General features: G+C 43.7%; 2 protein-coding genes across 2 annotated transcripts in view; one reads left to right on the top strand and one right to left on the bottom strand.

The window, feature by feature from the left end:
- Positions 1-17,541, bottom strand: part of MAP3K5 (mitogen-activated protein kinase kinase kinase 5) — a 171,210-nt gene that overhangs the window by 31,091 nt on the left and 122,578 nt on the right. Inside the window, exons 13-15 of the mRNA XM_050949459.1 lie at positions 4,628-4,723; positions 3,302-3,383; positions 1,363-1,496 (exon numbers count right to left, since the gene is read on the bottom strand). Of these exons, the coding sequence (XP_050805416.1) occupies positions 1,363-1,496; positions 3,302-3,383; positions 4,628-4,723 (312 nt within the window). The remainder of the gene's footprint in view (positions 1-1,362; positions 1,497-3,301; positions 3,384-4,627; positions 4,724-17,541) is intronic.
- PDE7B (phosphodiesterase 7B) overlaps positions 1-17,541 on the top strand; it is a 708,282-nt gene that overhangs the window by 664,206 nt on the left and 26,535 nt on the right. The window lies entirely within an intron of this gene.

Below are 17,541 nucleotides of genomic sequence, written 5' to 3'. Positions count from 1 at the left end.
TGAGCTAGTGACTTCCCACTTGACCATCCTTCCTCTCCAACAGGGGAATCCTTTGAGTTTGAGATTATACAGGGGCTGCCAATACTGAAAAGTATGGATACAGAGGCAGGTTGCATGGCCTTGATGGAAAAGGCTTCAGAAAGTTTTCATAGATTTTAAACCCAGAAGGGACCCTTAAATTATCTAGTCTGACCTCATGAATATCACAGGCCATGAATTTCATGCAGTTACCCCTCAAATGAGCCCAATCACTTGTGTTTTGCTAAAGCAGAGCCTCTAGAAAGGCATCCAGTCTTGCTGTAAAGGTACCAAGAGATGGGGAAGTCACAGCTTTCCCGCACTTGGTAGTTTGTTCCAATGGTTAATCACCCTCACTGTTATTTCTGTATTTCTAATTTTGATTTGTTTGACTTAAATTTTCAGACACTGCTTGTTGCTATGCCCTTCTCCGCTACATGAAAGAGCCCGTTAATATTTGTTTTTTTTCTCCCTGTGAAGAGACTTGTATACCGTCATGAAGTCACTTCTCAAAGTCTGAGAGGTGCAGTAAATGTGACACTATCATTAGTCCAAACCACAGCCCGAGATCAACAGGTGTCTTCCATGCTTAAGTGTAGTCAGGTGCTTCCATAGCATCCTCTTCCCTCTACCTGGGCCCTACAGAGCCCTCTATGCACAGTCTAGAGTTCATGCCGTGGGGAGGTACTGGAGTCAGGATAAGAAGGAAATACACATGGTCTCCCTTCAATCTTACCCCCCGAATCTTACACAGAAGAGTTAATACATCCACAGTCCTTATTAACTTTCTTTCCATTTGCTCTTAGAAACTTCAGTGGGCAGGTGACAGATTCCTGATAGCACAGCTCCTAAAAGAGTGGTGGGGTAAGGTCTGAGCTGGTACAGTGGTGGGATAAGGGCAGAGCTGGTGCAGCAGGGTACAGGACGTCCATGTGTGCGGCCCTAGCCTCCCAGAGATCCCAAAAATCTGCCATGGAAGCCTAAGTGGAGGAAACCTTCTGATCTTTTTGTGCAGCAGGAGAAAACCTGGGCCATTATTAGCCTCACATTAAACTAGGCCAATAATATGTAGTTCTGACTGGAGCTGCAAGCGGTGCCTTTCCTCCCCACAACTGTTATTCTGAGATGGTCACATTTCCAACGGCTATTACCACTCATTGTTTTTCATAGCTTTGGAGACTGTTTCTTACACAGCTGGAAAATGTAGGAGGAAAACCAGAGAGATGGATAATTTATCAGCAGCTTTTCAGAAAAGGGCTCCATTAACCAGCAAAGTGGCCAATCGTACTTCAGCACTGAAGTATATAAACACAGCATCATTTGGATTTGACAAAATTACTGTACCTGCTATCTCTTTCTGGGATTTCTTTAATGGCAATCCTAACTTGATTGCTCAGATCTCGTCCTGCATAAACTATGCCGTAAGTTCCTTTCCCCAAAACAACTCTCTCACCATTTTCATCATATTCGTAGTCATACTGCAAAACAAACAACGTGAAATGAAATGATATGAACCAGGTTTTTTACTTGCATAACATAACCATGTGAATATTTCTTATTATAATAAACATAATTCTATTGTTGGGTATCATAAAAAAACAAACCAAAAAAAAACAACCAAAAAAACCTACAGGCAGAGGGCACTGCACACCAAAATAAAAAATGGACCTTACTTGTAGCAGGAGGTTCTTCAAGATGTGTGGTCCCTATCTGTATTCCACACATGGGTACACATGCACACCATGCACCTGAGACCAGAGACTTGTTGCAAGTAGTGGGTGTTGGAGTCTGCAACTGTGGAGTTGCTTCCCTCATGCTCTGATCTGAGGGTATAAGAGGCATCAAGGACGAATGCCTCTCTACTTCCTCTTTTTACTATGAATCAGAAAGGATCTGAAGCAGAGGGGAAGGAGAGTAGGTAGCGTAATACAGAGAGGGACCATACATCTTGAAGAACCTCCAGTTACAGGTAAGTAACATCCATTTCTTCAAGTGCAGGTCCCTATGCACATTCCACATGTGGGTGATTGACAAGCAGTATTTAAACAGGAGGCGAGTGCGAGGATGCAGTTTGTACAGATGCCTTAATAGTGCTGTCCCAACAGCTACATCTACAGAAGAGGCCTGACTAAGGCTTAGTGCTTCATAAAGGTGTGGGTAAAGCTCCAAGTAGCAGCCTTACAAATGTCCAGTATACATACTTCTCAAAGAGATGCTGTTGAGGTTGCTTGTGCTTTGGTGGAATGGGCCCTCACTCCATCCAGGGGAGGTATGCTTGCCAACTTATAACAGAGAATGCTAAAAACTATGTACACACACACACGCATGCTCTCTCTTATAGTTTTACAGGTTCTGGAAAAAGAAGAACATCACTTTGGATACAGAGGCTACTGACTCAGGCCACGCAGTGGCCAGAAGGAACTGGAGAGACATCGGTCTGCACAACAACTTATATGCACTCAGTTCAGAGCATGAAGGAATCAACTGTGCAGGCACGGACCAACAGATATTACTTGTTACAAATGTCAAGCACATATGCACCCACTTGTGGAATACACATGGGGACCAGCACTCAAAGAACAACTTCAGCTTCTGCATGGAACACAGACACTGCTGCCACATAAACTCATGTTGTACCAGTTGCTCTCCTGATCTAATCACATTTTCCAAGTACAGCAGAATCTCTATTTTAGACTCTCCAAATTTGCCAAAACTGTGCGGTAACAGAGGTCAAATGAGGTTGGCTGACCAAAGTTCTTGCTGAGTTTAGATTAATAGATGCATAGATTTTTAAGGCCAGGTGGGACTATTAGATCATATAGTCTGATCTCCTGCATAACAGAGGCCATATACTTTAACCCAATTACCCCTGTATTGAGCCCTATAACTTTGTTTGGCTAAAGTATATTTTCCAGAAAGGCATCCAGCCTTGATCTGAAGATATCAAGAGATGAAGAATCTACCACTTCCCTTGGTAGTTTGTTGCAATGATTTCCCACTCTCTCTGTTATTAAATTGTACCTTATTTCTAATTTGAATTTGTCTGGCTTTAACTTCCAGCCATTGGTTCCTGCTGTGCTATATATATATCATATCAAATATATCACACGAGAAGAAATATGAAGAATATTTTGTTTCTAAACACTAGGGGAAAGATTTGAAAAAGCACTCAGTGTTGGCCTAATTAATCCCACTGCAGTTAATGGTAAAATTCCTCCTAAATTAAAAATCCTAACCTAGAGGCCTAAAGTTCTCAATAAATTGAAAAATATCAAGTCCTTACCTCTACAGAATCTCCATCACATTCCCCTTCCTCTGTGTTTTTCCCTATATCTTCAGTGATGCTATTCACCATATCAAAAAACCTGTAAAACACATCCGAGTAAGGACTAGATAGTTACATCAGAATGAATCCTAAAGTGAAAAAAAATGATCAAACAGAAGCTTTAAGTGTAATGAATATTAAACCAGAACAGCTCAGTAAGGGAGATTGTGTGGAGGGAGAGAAAAATCACTGCTCTTCTTGAAGTGGAAAGTTAACATCTAAAGCTTGCAGAGATAGGTAGGTAGGTGTATGTGTGCGTGCGTGTGTGATATACATGTGAAGTGTCCAGAAGATAACATTATACCTAAAAGTCAAGGGTGAGGGTCTCAACCCTTCCTGTAGCTTCTTTATGCCAGGAAAGGGACTGAAGCATCATGAAAAGGTTCTAAAAGCCCTGGATCCAGGAGTATGAGAATTCTCCTGCTGAGGGGAGGTTGCTGCAGACTGTCTTTCGAGGACCCTTTGCACGCAAAGCTAGTGTACAGTGCGTGTCAGGGGCAGTCTGTGAGGTGTCTGGAGCCATAACGTATAGTATTGCACAGATTCTGGACAGTGCTGCTGTTCATAGGCAGCCAGACACTGTTTGTTGTAACTCAGGCAGCCCTCCAAAGCTGTCTAAATTACTCCTGGTCCACTCCAGCCACTGGAGCAGCCCGGAATCGAGAGGCTGGAAAGTTGCCTTAAAACCACCTTAACCTCCTTGCTCCTCGGCAATGAGCACAGTGCTGTGCCTCTCAGAAGTGCACACACAATCCAACTCCATGTATTCTAAACACACATAGGATTAGCAGTAATGTAAAGAACTCATAATGTGCTTCTTTGTAATCAGAAATGAAACTATAGCCACAGGGAAAGCAACGGTAGACCCTGATCTTGCAAAGCACATAAGCACATGTGTAAGTTTAAGCACAAGTGGCCCCGTTGACTTCAGGAGGCCTACTCAGATGCTTATGTACTTTGCTGGACTGGGGCTTGGCTAACTCATGAATTAAGCTTTAATAGTTACATCAGGAATAACAGATCCCACAGGACTGGACCACGGTATACAAATGTAAAGTTTCTTTAAAACTTTAACGTAAGTATGGGCCCAACCCTTCAAAGTACTGAGTACCTCCCAGGAGATGCTTAAGTGCCCATAATTTACACTTAGGTAATGAGAGTTGAGGATGCTCAGCAGCTCACTGGCACCATCCCAAAGTAGACAACACCAGTCTAATACAGGACTGCATTCAGAAATCATCATCGAAGTTAAGATTGTTTTGCAAAATAGTGACCAATACATACCTCTTGCAATGCAGTTCTGTGCAGAAATAGATTTGAAAGTCATCTGAGTTATGCAGTACATAAAGAAAACAGCATCGCTCTTCAAACTTTGAAATACTGAAAGAACAGACAAAGTAAATGCAGGTTACTGAACTGGTGGCCCCAAGCTTCAGGGCACTGTAGCAAAGTACTAGATTAACTCTTGCTATATACCATTATAGATCATTTTCTGATAAAGTTATAGTCCAACATGCTCATCCACCATCTGAAATGCTATCTCTGCTGCTTGGAGCCCTCCATTGGCCCCCATTCATCCCTCAGGAGGGCATCAGAAGAGTGATGGGAGTAAGGACCTAATCTAAAATCCATTTATATCAATAGAAAAAATCCCATTGAGATTAATGGTCTTTCAATGACGCCCTTAAACTCGTTCATCCTGACGCCACCACTGTCGCTCTCCAGGTGGATCATCCTTCCAGTATCAGAGAGTCAAGAGGATTTAAACTCGCCTTCCCTTGAAGCTGCTGCTGCTGCTCGTTACCATCCATGCATCCATCCATACTCTCCTCGGGCTACATCAGTGGCAACAGAATTTTTAAAAACCTCCTGTCCTTGAACCTTTATTTTTGGAACACAGAAGTGGCTCTGCCTTTTATAACTAGCCACAGTTCAGCCCACCATGGGTAAGATGCTTGTGGTGGTTACTGTAATTGATATATCTGTGTTGTCCAACACAGTATTCCTTAAATAGCATCTTCTTGTGCAATAATGAGCATCCTTTCCCACTCACCCCCATTACTTTATCACTTAATCTAGTTTTGTTTTTATTTTCCATGTCAGCAGAACAAAGAGAGGGCAGGAATAGAGAAGGACTGGATGGATTCATACTACAGAGATTTCTGAAGTGGTAGGAGTAGGGCCTTTTGTCCAGTCATCCTTTCTCAGTCACAGTGAACTGAGCTCTTGTAAAGCTGTTCACTCATCTGAAAATATTTTCTCCTTCTCTGAGCTCCTTAAAGGGCATCCTATTTGAAGCAGTTCATTCTGCAATTTGTGCCTTGACTCGCACTCTGACATTCAAATATAAACTTGATTCAGTGGAATTTTGCATTATTAATATATTAGAAATGGAGGCTGGATGAAGATTTTATGAGAAAAACTGGATAATAAAGATACAAGATTTGCAAGGCCAAGGCACATGTAACAAGTCCCCTTATTGGCTCACTCTTAAAAGATATTGGGTGAAATCCAGCTTCTGCTTAAGTCAATGTAGGTTTTGCCAATGACTTCAATGGGGTCAAGATTTCACTTATAGTCTTACTCCACTACAAACAGAAACAAAAGAGAATAGTATTTATTCTTGCAATGTGAGAATTTAGGAGCACCAGAAGATGTGAGAAGGACTCAAATACTGTGATGATGGGGGTTATGGAAGAATCTGGGTTCATACAGACATGACTCATATGATAATCTTTCTTTAGTTTTAGGAAAAATACTGATACAGCCATTTGAAACATCACTAAATGTTTTGAAGTTAACACTACTTTGTAAATCTCTGATTCATACAACTCCTAACATAGTAGAAGTCACTTTTAGATGTGAAAGTAACTTGGGATCTTAAATATTCTTTTTGAATAATATGCATTTTACAAAAGCTACTTAGTAGAAGGAGAGATGATTTTATAAATCAGAATGTTTGTCTGTGTGTATATTCTTTTTGATGAGGTTAAGGTTGTTTTAACTGCCCTGCTGGAGGGATAAAGATGATCTGCTTAGGGATATATAGATATTTTCAAAGATTCTCTTTCAAGATTTCTTCCTGAACTTCACTTAGCTTCTATGGATATTAGCAGCTTTACATCAAAAACTACATTTCCTTAGAGCACAGTAACTAAAATAATTTAGAAATTATTTGGAAATCTTTCCCCTGTAGAGATCAAAAAATGAAACATCAGTAGTTATAGGCTCAGATGTTTTTCCTTTGTATTAAGAATGAAATGATGATAGTAACACATTTTTTAATCTGATGCACTGTTTCCGTATGGTCACTTAATATAAGAGAGATGCTTCATAAAACACAAAAACTAACAAAGGCAAATATACGAGTCAACCTGTTAGTGCGAAACATTTAAAAAGTGTCTGATTAAAGGGTTCAATAACCTTCTATTCATTCAGCCTTGATTTCCTGAAGATCTGTAGAGAAACTATTACTTTGAGTAAATCTGATTATAAATGTGATCTATTTAGTAAGCACAGAAAATCCTGGTCTTTCACAGACATTCGCCCAGGTACACATGACCAGTGCAATACTTTCCCCCCACTCCACAGTAAGCCCCCATTTGGAATTCCAAAGCTGCAGAGGAGAGTTGAGCAGTGGGTCCTCAGCACCTCTTGTGAATGGTAGAAGATGTCTCTGCAGTAGCTGTTCATAGGTTGCCACAGAAAGCTGCAGTGGGATGGAGCAACTGGGATCTCAACAATGCAGAGGAGCTAGAGCCTCAACCACACTCTACATGCTGAAGTAGCACCACAGGGAGAAGGCTGCACTGTAGCCTCATGTCAGACCCTTAGGTTGGTGTGTGGGTTTCATCATCCCAACACCCGTCCATTCAACTGTATAACACCATTTTACTTGGCCTTTACACAGGTGAAATGAATTTCTTGCAGACTAGTGAACCTTCTCTTCCCATTTGTTTGTGGGTAGATAGGAGGATTAGAGTGGGGTGGTACATCTACAAGGCTGGCATATTTAGAAATATTAATGTCTTTATTAATAAATATGGGGTGTTTTTAAATATTTGTGTGCTCAGTTGCAAAACTGACAAAACATTCACGTTTGCAGTGTTGCCGTAGCCACGCTGGCCCCAGGATATGAGAGAGACTAGATAGGTGAGGTGAGATCCAATAAAAGATATTACCTCACAAAACATGCCAACACATTTACTATGGCCCTGTACCTAAATCCTGTATGCACCCAACACTCCCACTGAAGTCAATGCACAGGGGATGCACAATCAGGCACCATGACAGTTGCTTATTAATAGTTCTTTATTAGACAGCATATAGAGCAGTTAATCAGTAGATTATGCAGAAACTGTGGAGAAGAAATTTCAAGTGAATAGATTTCACTTATTTGCTAAGAGTGAAAACTTCCAATACTATAAATTTTTTTAAAAATTCTATTGATAGGATGCCAAGTACAAAGCAACTTAATCAGTAAAAACAAGGGCTGGGTCTGAACCAGAACAAAAAACTGAATTTTTTTTTTAAACAATAAGGGCCTTCATTTTCAGTTTTTACCCATTTTACTCCCAAAATTCCCAAGTTCTACAAAAGCTATTATTCATTCTTTAATGATTTCGCTGGAATTTTGGAAATGCCGGGATTCCCTGGAATCAGCTCCTCACTCTGGAAGGAGAGATGGTGGTTTGGTAACCTGGTTTGCCAGCCGCTGCTATCTGTAGAAACGAGGAAAAGTCATTGATGAGACTTAAGATAACTGAAAAGTCCAGTTCTTGCTCTATAGGTATTTTCACATGTGACAGGTGGTTGCCTGGAGAGAGCACAACTGCTGACTGGGATGCTCTACTTTTCCTTCCTCCTCTGCCATTTCTCAGACTCTTGAGCAAGGCAATTCTCTTCAGAATGGACTGAGGCTTGATGTATGATGAATGCCATTGCAGTCTATTGCCAGCCAGCTCTTCCCAATTTCTGGGGTCAATGCCTCCCTTCTTAAGATATACTTTCAGGGTATCCTTGTAGCATTTCCTCTGTCTCCTGCAGGTCCTACCACCATGACTAAATTGAGAAAAGAGGAGTTGCTTTGGAAGATGAGTATCACAATGACCAGCCCTGCAAAGCTGATGTTTCATAATCTTCACCTTAACACTGGTGATGTTGGCTGCAGAGAGAACACTGTCATTGGTCTATGACAGTCTTCCCATCTGATATGGAAAATATTCCTAAGGCAGCACAGTTCAAACTACTTCAGATACTTAAGATGGCTTCGGTATGTCACCCATGTCTCACACTCATAAAGAAGAGTTGGGATGACTACTGCACTGTAGAGAAGGATCTTAGTTTTCATCTGCAGATCTCTTTCAATAAAGACATGACAAAGCTACTTTCCGAAGGATACGCTGGCACAATGGATCCTATATTCAACCTCCAAGGTAAAGGTACTGGCTCAACATTCAAGAGTTCACCACTGATGACAATTAGTGGGAGAAGGGGGCCAATTTGTACTGGGACAGGCCGATGGAGCACCTTAGTCTTCCCAATATTGAGGGAAAGTCCCAACTATGAGGCGCCTGAGAAGAGATCTAGGGTGGATTACAAGTCAACCTCAAATGTGCATAAGGATAGCACAATCATCAGCATACTGAATGTTGGTAATAACAGTCCTGGTGACTTTAGTTGTAGAATGAAGACACTACAGGTTGAAGAGCTCGCCATCCATGCAATACTCAATCTCAATTCCAGAAGAAAAGCAGTCACAAATAAGAATCAAGATTAATGCAAGATAGATGGAAAGAAGGGTTAGGGTAATAACATAGCCCTACTTAACACCAGCACAGATGGTGAATGAGTCAGTCTCCAACCCATTACAGAGGACAGTGGCGGTCATCCCATCATGAAGTAGCCCGAGAACAAGCTTCATCGGGTGCTAGAACAATTTGTATAGGGAAGGTGCTGATAACCACTGAACCAAACTGTAAACCCTGTATATGACAGAAACTATTTCAAGCCACGGGGTGCCACAGCACCCCCAGCACCCCTAGTTCCAGCATCTATGAGCGTCATTACTTTGTTTCCATTCAGGTTCTCATACCATGCTCATCAGATACCTAGCATCTGTCCTATGGGCCTGCATCTATATTGGGCAGAACCAGAATAGAAATCCAAACACCTTTATAATTTGGGAGTGTTCAGATTCAGATATATGTCCAAAGTTTGAGTCAGGTTAAGGCAGCAGCAAATTATCCCCCACTCCTACCTGGAGCCAGGGGGAAATAGGGAAGGAATTGTGCCTCAGTGTAGTCTCTCAAAGGCACACTGCCTTGTGGGTCTACTCCCAGGTGCTCAGGACTGTGCCCAAGACACAATCGAGCACTCAGTGATTTGGGCTCATCTTTACTGCATAAAATAGAGGCTGTTATTCTTTTTTTTTTATTGTAAATGTTAAGCTTTTATTGGATTGCATTTGTTCCTACAGTTTACATTGACCGAGCTATTCAAAACGCAGCTGTGTGCCACATGCAGAAAAGCACTTGTTTGGATAACTGGCATAACTGACACAACATGCACTGAGAAACAAGTTGGGTGCGGTAATGTCTTTTATTGGACCAACCAAAGTGCATAGAGAGGGTAGCCACATTTTAAAGGATTTTGATGACTGAATGTGCTTTCTGGCCCAATTCAGTAATCTGTGTGTGTGTGTGTGTGTGTGTGTGTGTGTGTGTGTGTGTGTGTGTGTGTGTGTGTGTGTGTGTGTGTGTGTGTGTGTGTGTGTGTGTGTACACAAGGATATATGATACAGACTGAGTAATTTATTAGTGCACAACCCACTAACTGAGTTTATGCTCAAGCAAAACCAATTACGAAAGGTACAGGGTGTGATTCAGCACCATGTTTACAAAGTTATATACATCTTTTTTTATTCCTTCTCAATTTTTAAGGAATGAACTCTGTTACTCAAAAGAACAAGAGGCTGATTATGTTGGCTGCTAGGGAACACATAAAGCAAGTGTCTCCTCAGTCATTTCTCTACATGCTTACCAGAAACATTAGTCATGCTTCAATATTAGGTATGTCCTCAGCACTGCTGCTGAAGTGCTGGTTATGTAACACCAATAAATAGTTACTGAGGTTTCTACAGAAAAATGATGTGACCTTTTAAATCTGGGATCTCTGGCCCTTCAAGGACTACAGAGTACCCCGGCCTTTACTGCTAGAGCTGGTAATCCCCCTTTCCTAGAGAGCTGTAAGGGGATTATATTTCCAGGGTAGAATTTTCAAAGAAGACAAAAGAAGTTGGGATCAGGAACAGAGCCCTTTTGTGCTAGCTGTGCCACAAATATGGCCCTGTCATAAACAGATAGCTAAGGGTTAATGTCTCTTTCACCTGAAGCACCTGACCAGAGGACCAATCAGGAAACCGGATTTTTTCAACTTTGGGTGGAGGGAATTGTGTGTCTGAGGTCTTTGTTTTCTGGCTGCCTGATTTCTCTGAGCTTTGGAGAAGTAGTTCTGTTTTCTAATCTTCTGTTTCTAAGTGTAAGGACAAAGAGATCAGATAGTAAGTTATATGGTTTCTTTTCTTTGGTATTTGCATGAATATAAGTGCTGGAGTGCTTTGATTTGTATTCTTTTTGAATAAGGCTGTTTATTCAATATTCTTTTAAGCAATTGACCCTGTGTTGTATCATTTTAATACAGAGAGAATATTTGTATGTATTTTTCCTTTCTTTTTATATAAAGCTTTCTTTTAAGACCTGTTGGAGTTTTTCTTTACTTCAGGGAAATTGAGTCTGTACTCACCAGGGAATTGGTGGGAGGAAGAAATCAGGGGGGGAGATCTGTGTGTGTTGGATTTGCTAGCCTGATCTTGCATTCCCTCTGGGGAAATAGGAAAGTACTTTTTGTTTCCAGGATTGGGAACAGAGAGGGAAAGTCACTCTGTGTAGTTTCACAGAGCTTGTGTCGGTGTATCTCTCCAGGAGCACCTGGAGGGGGGAAGGGAAAAAGGATTATTTCCCTTTATTGTGAGACTCAAGGGATTTGGGTCTTGGGGTCCCCAGGGAAGGTTTTTCAGGGGGACCAGAGTGCCCCAAAACACTCTAATTTTTTGGGTGGTGGCAGCAGGTACCAGGTCCAAGCTGGTAACTAAGCTTGGAGGTTTTCATGCTAACCCCCATATTTTGGACGCTAAGGTCCAAATCTGGGACTAAGGTTATGATATGGTGTAGCAGCGGTTACGGGATAGACAGAATCCAGAAGCCAGTAGAAATATTATATTTTTCTTTTCTCTGCTAAGGGCTTTTTAGCAGAGAGAAACAGTTGGTTTTAAAAGGGAACCAGAGAGAATTTTTTTTTTCTGCTCTCTCTGGCAGTTTGTTGCTTGCCTGTTAAGCGAGAAGCCATTAAGAGACTGTTGAGGGTCTTTTGTCATGCAATAGCCCTCCCATTAGGAGGCAAGTACGAGCACTTATATGCATGCAAATAAAGTGGTTTTTCTGGTTTCCCTTCATTGAACATTAGCTAGAGAGAGAAAAGGAAAAAAGCACTGTTGCTAGGCAGACTTCAGGAGGCAACAGAACCTGCAGTTCAGAAGATAAACACCGGAGGGCACCCCAACACAAGAAAACAGGAACCATGACTTCTAAGGCAAAAATTGAGGCCGAAGAACAAAACAAAGAAGCTGAACACAGGCGACAGATGGAGATGAAAGAAAAGGAAGAAAGCATGAAACTGGCAGCCTTCCAAAGAGAACAGGCAACCCAAGAGGCAGCACACAAAAGAAAACTAGAAGAAGAAGAGATAGCCTACCGAAGGAAACAAGCAGAAGAAGAGTTGGCCCACAGAAGGAAGCAAGAAGAAGAGGAGGCGGCCCACCAACGAGAAATGGAAAAACACCAAAAAGAAATGGAAAAACACCAAAAAGAAATGGAAAAACAACAAAAAGAGAATGAAGAGAAGGAAAAACAGAGAAAACATGAACTGGAGTTGGCAAAAGCTGGGCTGCCTGTGCCAGCCAACCCTAACAACCCGGCGCCAATTATTGCTCCACAGCACAGGAAATTTCCCACCTACAAGGCAGGTGATGACACCGAGGCCTTCTTGGAAAATTTTGAAAGAGCCTGTCTTGGGTACAACATCCCCGAAGACCAGTACATGGTAGAATTGAGGTCACAGCTCAGTGGACCTTTAGCAGAGGTGGCAGCTGAAATGCCTAAGCTGCAAATGAATGACTATAAACTTTTTCAAACCAAGGCCAGATACAGAATGGGGATAACCCCAGATCATGCCCGTCGGCGCTTCAGACCCAAAAGTGGAAACCCGAGGTGTCATTTCCCAAACACGCCTACTACATTGCAAAAAACTATGAGGCCTGGATAACAGGAAACAACATTCAAACCTTGGAAGAACTGAACCTCCTCATACAAATGGAGCAGTTCTTGGATGGTGTTCCTGAAGACATCACACGGTACATACAAGATGGAAATCCCAAAGATATCGCTGAGGCGGGGGAGATTGGAGCCAAATGGATGGAACTGGCAGAAAGCAAGAAAGCTACTGTCAAGGGGAACGATTACCCCAGGGGGCACACAGACCATAAACCCTACAACCGAGGACAGCCAAAGACCCCACATACCACCCAAGTAAAGCCACAGATACCCTACCCTTCAACCTCACCAGTCTCCAGTAACTCACCTCGGCCCAGTGACCCATCAGATGGAAGATGCTTTAAGTGTAATGAACTGGGACATATCAAGGCCAAGTGTCCCAAGAACACCATGCGAGTGCAATTCATTACACCACCATCACACCAAAGATCCCCAGGCCCGGATGCCTCTCAAATACCCTTGGAGCGAAGGGAAAATTTGAGAGTGGGCGGAAAGAAGGTTACTGCGTGGAGAGACACGGGGGCACAAGTGTCAGCTATCCACCAATCCTTCGTTGACCCCAAATTCATCAACCCAAAGGCCAAAGTTACAATTTACCCCTTCATGTCACAAGCTGTAGACTTGCCTACAGCTCAACTGCCTGTCCAGTACAAAGGCTGGTCAGGAATGTGGACTTTTGCAGTCTATGACAATTATCCTATCCCCATGCTACTGGGGGAAGACTTGGCCAACCAGGTGAAGCAGGCCAAGAGAGTGGGAATGGTTACACGTAGCCAAACCAGGCAAGCTTCCAGACCCATTCCTGTTCCTGAGCCGTCCACAGAGGCCCCGTCTGTGTTACCCGAGACCCAGACAGAGGTAGTGGACCCGGATTCCATGCCAACCACTGAAACAGCCACAGCACCTCCAGTCTCAGGCCCGGAACTGGAACAGCAACCAGCACCAGCCATTGCAACCCCATCTTCAAACTCAACGCCAGAGGGCGCCAGCGAGCCAAAACTGGCAGAAGCAACAGACAGCCATACCCAAAAGGCTCAGCCCGAGCCTGAAATACCCTCAGGTGCACCAGCGGAGAGCGGTTCACCAGCAACGGAAACAACCCCATCACCTACATCGCTTCCAGAGGGACCAAGCCCAAGTCCACAGTCTGAGGAAGAACTGGTGACCCCAGCCTCAAGGGAACAGTTCCAGACTGAGCAGGAAGCAGATGACAGCCTTCAAAAGCTTGGGCGGCGGCACGGAGCACCCCACCGCCTCTCAGCTCTTCTAATCGATCCCGGTTTGTTATAGACCAAGGACTTTTTATACAAGGAAATTCTTTCTGGTGGACACCGGGAAGAATGGCAGCCGCAAAAAACAGTTGGTGGTTCCAACTAAGTACCGGGAGAAGCTCTTAAGCTTAGCCCATGATCATCCCCAGTGGCCATGCTGGGGTGAACAGAACCAAGGACCGGTTGGGGAAGTCCTTCCACTGGGAGGGGATGGGCAAGGACGTTGCCAAGTATGTCCGGTCTTGTGAGGTATGCCAAAGAGTGGGAAAGCCTCAAGACCAGGTCAAGGCCCCTCTCCAGCCACTCCCCATAATTGATGGTCCCATTTCAGCGAGTAGCTGTGGATATTCTGGGCCCTTTCCCAAAAAGACGCCCAGAGGAAAGCAGTACGTACTGACTTTAGTGGACTTTGCTACCCGATGGCCAGAAGCAGTAGCTCTAGGTAACACCCGGGCTAACACTGTGTGCCTGGCTTTAACAGACATCTTTGCCAGGGTAGGTTGGCCCTCCGACATCCTTACAGATTCAGGGTCTAATTTTCCTGGCAGGGACCATGGAAAAACTGTGGGAAACTCATGGGGTGAATCACTTGGTTGCCACCCCGTACCACCATCAAACCAATGGCCTGGTGGAAAGGTTCAATGGAACTTTGGGGGCCATGATACGAAAATTCATCAACGAATTCTCCAATAATTGGGACCTAGTGTTGCAGCAGTTGCTGTTTGCCTACAGGGCTGTACCACATCCCAGTTTAGGGTTTTCACCATTTGAACTTGTGTATGGTCACGAGGTTAAGGGGCCATTACAGTTGGTGAAGCAGCAATGGGAGGGGTTTACGCCTTCTCCAGGAACTAACATTCTGGACTTTGTAAGCAACCTACAAAGCACCCTCCGACACTCTTTAGCCCTTGCTAAAGAGAACCTAAAGGATGCTCAAGAAGAGCAAAAGGCCTGGTATGACAGACATGTCAGAGATCGGTGCTTCAAGGTAGGAGACCAGGTTATGGTCTTGAAGGCGCAACAGGCCCATAAGATGGAAGCATCATGGGAAGGGCCATTCACGGTCCAAGAGCGCCTGGGAGCTGTAAACTACCTCATAGCATTTCCCAATTCCTCACTAAAGCCTAAAGTGTACCATGTTAATTCTCTCAAGCCTTTCTATTCCAGAGACTTACAGGTTTGTCAGTTTACAGTCCAGGGAGATGATGCTGAGTGGCCTGACGGTGTCTACTACGATGGGAAAAAAGACGGTGGCGTGGAAGAGGTGAACCTCTCAACCACCCTGGAACGTCTGCAGCGGCAACAAATCAAGGAGCTGTGCACTAGCTTCGCCCCATTGTTCTCAGCCACCCCAGGACGGACTGAACGGGCATACCACTCCATTGATACAGGTAATGCTCACCCAATCAAAACCCCACCCTACCGAGTGTCTCCTCATGCCCAAGCTGCTATAGAACGGGAGATCCAGAACATGCTACAAATGGGTATAATCCGCTCATCTACCAGTGCATGGGCATCTCCAGTGGTTCTGGTACCCAAACCAGATGGGGAAATACGCTTTTGCGTGGACTACCGTAAGCTAAATGCTGTAACTCGTCCGGACAACTATCCAATGCCACGTACCGATGAGCTATTGGAGAAGTTGGGACGTGCCCAGTTCATCTCTACAATAGACTTAACCAAGGGGTACTGGCAAGTACCGCTAGATGAACCTGCCAAGGAGAGGTCAGCATTCGTCACCCATGCGGGGGTGTATGAATTCAATGTCCTTCCTTTCGGCCTTCGAAATGCACCCGCCACCTTCCAGAGGCTGGTAGATGGTCTACTAGCTGGACTGGGAGAATTTGCAGTTGCCTACCTCGATGATGTGGCCATTTTTTCAGACTCCTGGCCCGAACACCTACTACACCTGGAAAAGGTCTTTGAGCGCATCAGGCAGGCAGGACTAACTGTTAAGGCCAAAAAGTGTCACATAGGCCAAAACAGAGTGACTTACCTGGGGCACCAGGTGGGTCGAGGAACCATAAACCCCCTACAGGCCAAGGTGGATGCTATCCAAAAGTGGCCTGTCCCACGGTCCAAAAAGCAGGTCCAATCCTTCTTAGGCTTGGCCGGATACTACAGGCGATTTGTCCCACACTACAGCCAAATCGCTGCCCCATTGACCGACCTGACCAAAAAGACCCAGCCAAATGCCGTTAAGTGGACTGACGAGTGTCAAAAGGCCTTTACCCAGCTTAAGGCGATGCTCATGTCTGACCCTGTGCTCAGGGCCCCGGACTTTGACAAGCCATTCCTAGTAACAACAGATGCATCTGAGCGTGGTATAGGAGGAGTGCTCATGCAGGAAGCAACAGATCACAACTTCCATCCTGTCGTGTTTCTCAGCAAGAAACTGTCTGAGAGGGAAAGTCACTGGTCAGTCAGTGAAAAGGAATGCTATGCCATTGTGTACGCCCTGGAAAAGCTACGCCCATATGTTTGGGGACGGTGGTTCCAACTACAAACTGACCATGCTGCACTAAAGTGGCTTCATACTGCCAAGGGAACAACAAGAAACTTCTTCGTTGGAGTTTAGCTCTCCAAGATTTTGATTTTGAAATTCAACACATCACAGGAGCTTCTAATAAAGTTGCTGATGCACTCTCCCGTGAGAGTTTCCCAGAATTCAGTAGTTAAAAAGTGTTCTTAAAATGTAGAAGTCTGTTAGTTATATACTTAGGAGTATATGTAAAGGTGCATGTGTTGTATTAATCTGTTTATTTTCAAGTTGTAGAAAGAAATCGCCGCCAGTGAGCTTCCCCACTGTCTGCAATTTGGGGGGCGTGTCATAAACAGATAGCTAAGGGTTAATGTCTCTTTCACCTGAAGCACCTGACCAGAGGACCAATCAGGAAACCGGATTTTTTCAACTTTGGGTGGAGGGAATTGTGTGTCTGAGGTCTTTGTTTTCTGGCTGCCTGATTTCTCTGAGCTTTGGAGAAGTAGTTCTGTTTTCTAATCTTCTGTTTCTAAGTGTAAGGACAAAGAGATCAGATAGTAAGTTATATGGTTTCTTTTCTTTGGTATTTGCATGAATATAAGTGCTGGAGTGCTTTGATTGTATTCTTTTTGAATAAGGCTGTTTATTCAATATTCTTTTAAGCAATTGACCCTGTGTTGTATCATCTTAATACAGAGAGAATATTTGTATGTATTTTTCTTTCTTTTTATATAAAGCTTTCTTTTAAGACCTGTTGGAGTTTTTCTTTACTTCAGGGAAATTGAGTCTGTACTCACCAGGGAATTGGTGGGAGGAAGAAATCAGGGGGGGAGATCTGTGTGTGTTGGATTTGCTAGCCTGATCTTGCATTCCCTCTGGGGAAATAGGAAAGTACTTTTTGTTTCCAGGATTGGGAACAGAGAGGGAAAGTCACTCTGTGTAGTTTCACAGAGCTTGTGTCGGTGTATCTCTCCAGGAGCACCTGGAGGGGGGAAGGGAAAAAGGATTATTTCCCTTTATTGTGAGACTCAAGGGATTTGGGTCTTGGGGTCCCCA

This window comes from Gopherus flavomarginatus, chromosome 4 (genome assembly GCF_025201925.1).
Source record: "Gopherus flavomarginatus isolate rGopFla2 chromosome 4, rGopFla2.mat.asm, whole genome shotgun sequence".
In the NCBI taxonomy this organism is placed as follows: domain Eukaryota; kingdom Metazoa; phylum Chordata; order Testudines; family Testudinidae; genus Gopherus; species Gopherus flavomarginatus.
The sequence above is the reverse complement of the archived record's forward strand: the minus strand, read 5'-3'. Positions and strand labels throughout refer to the sequence as shown.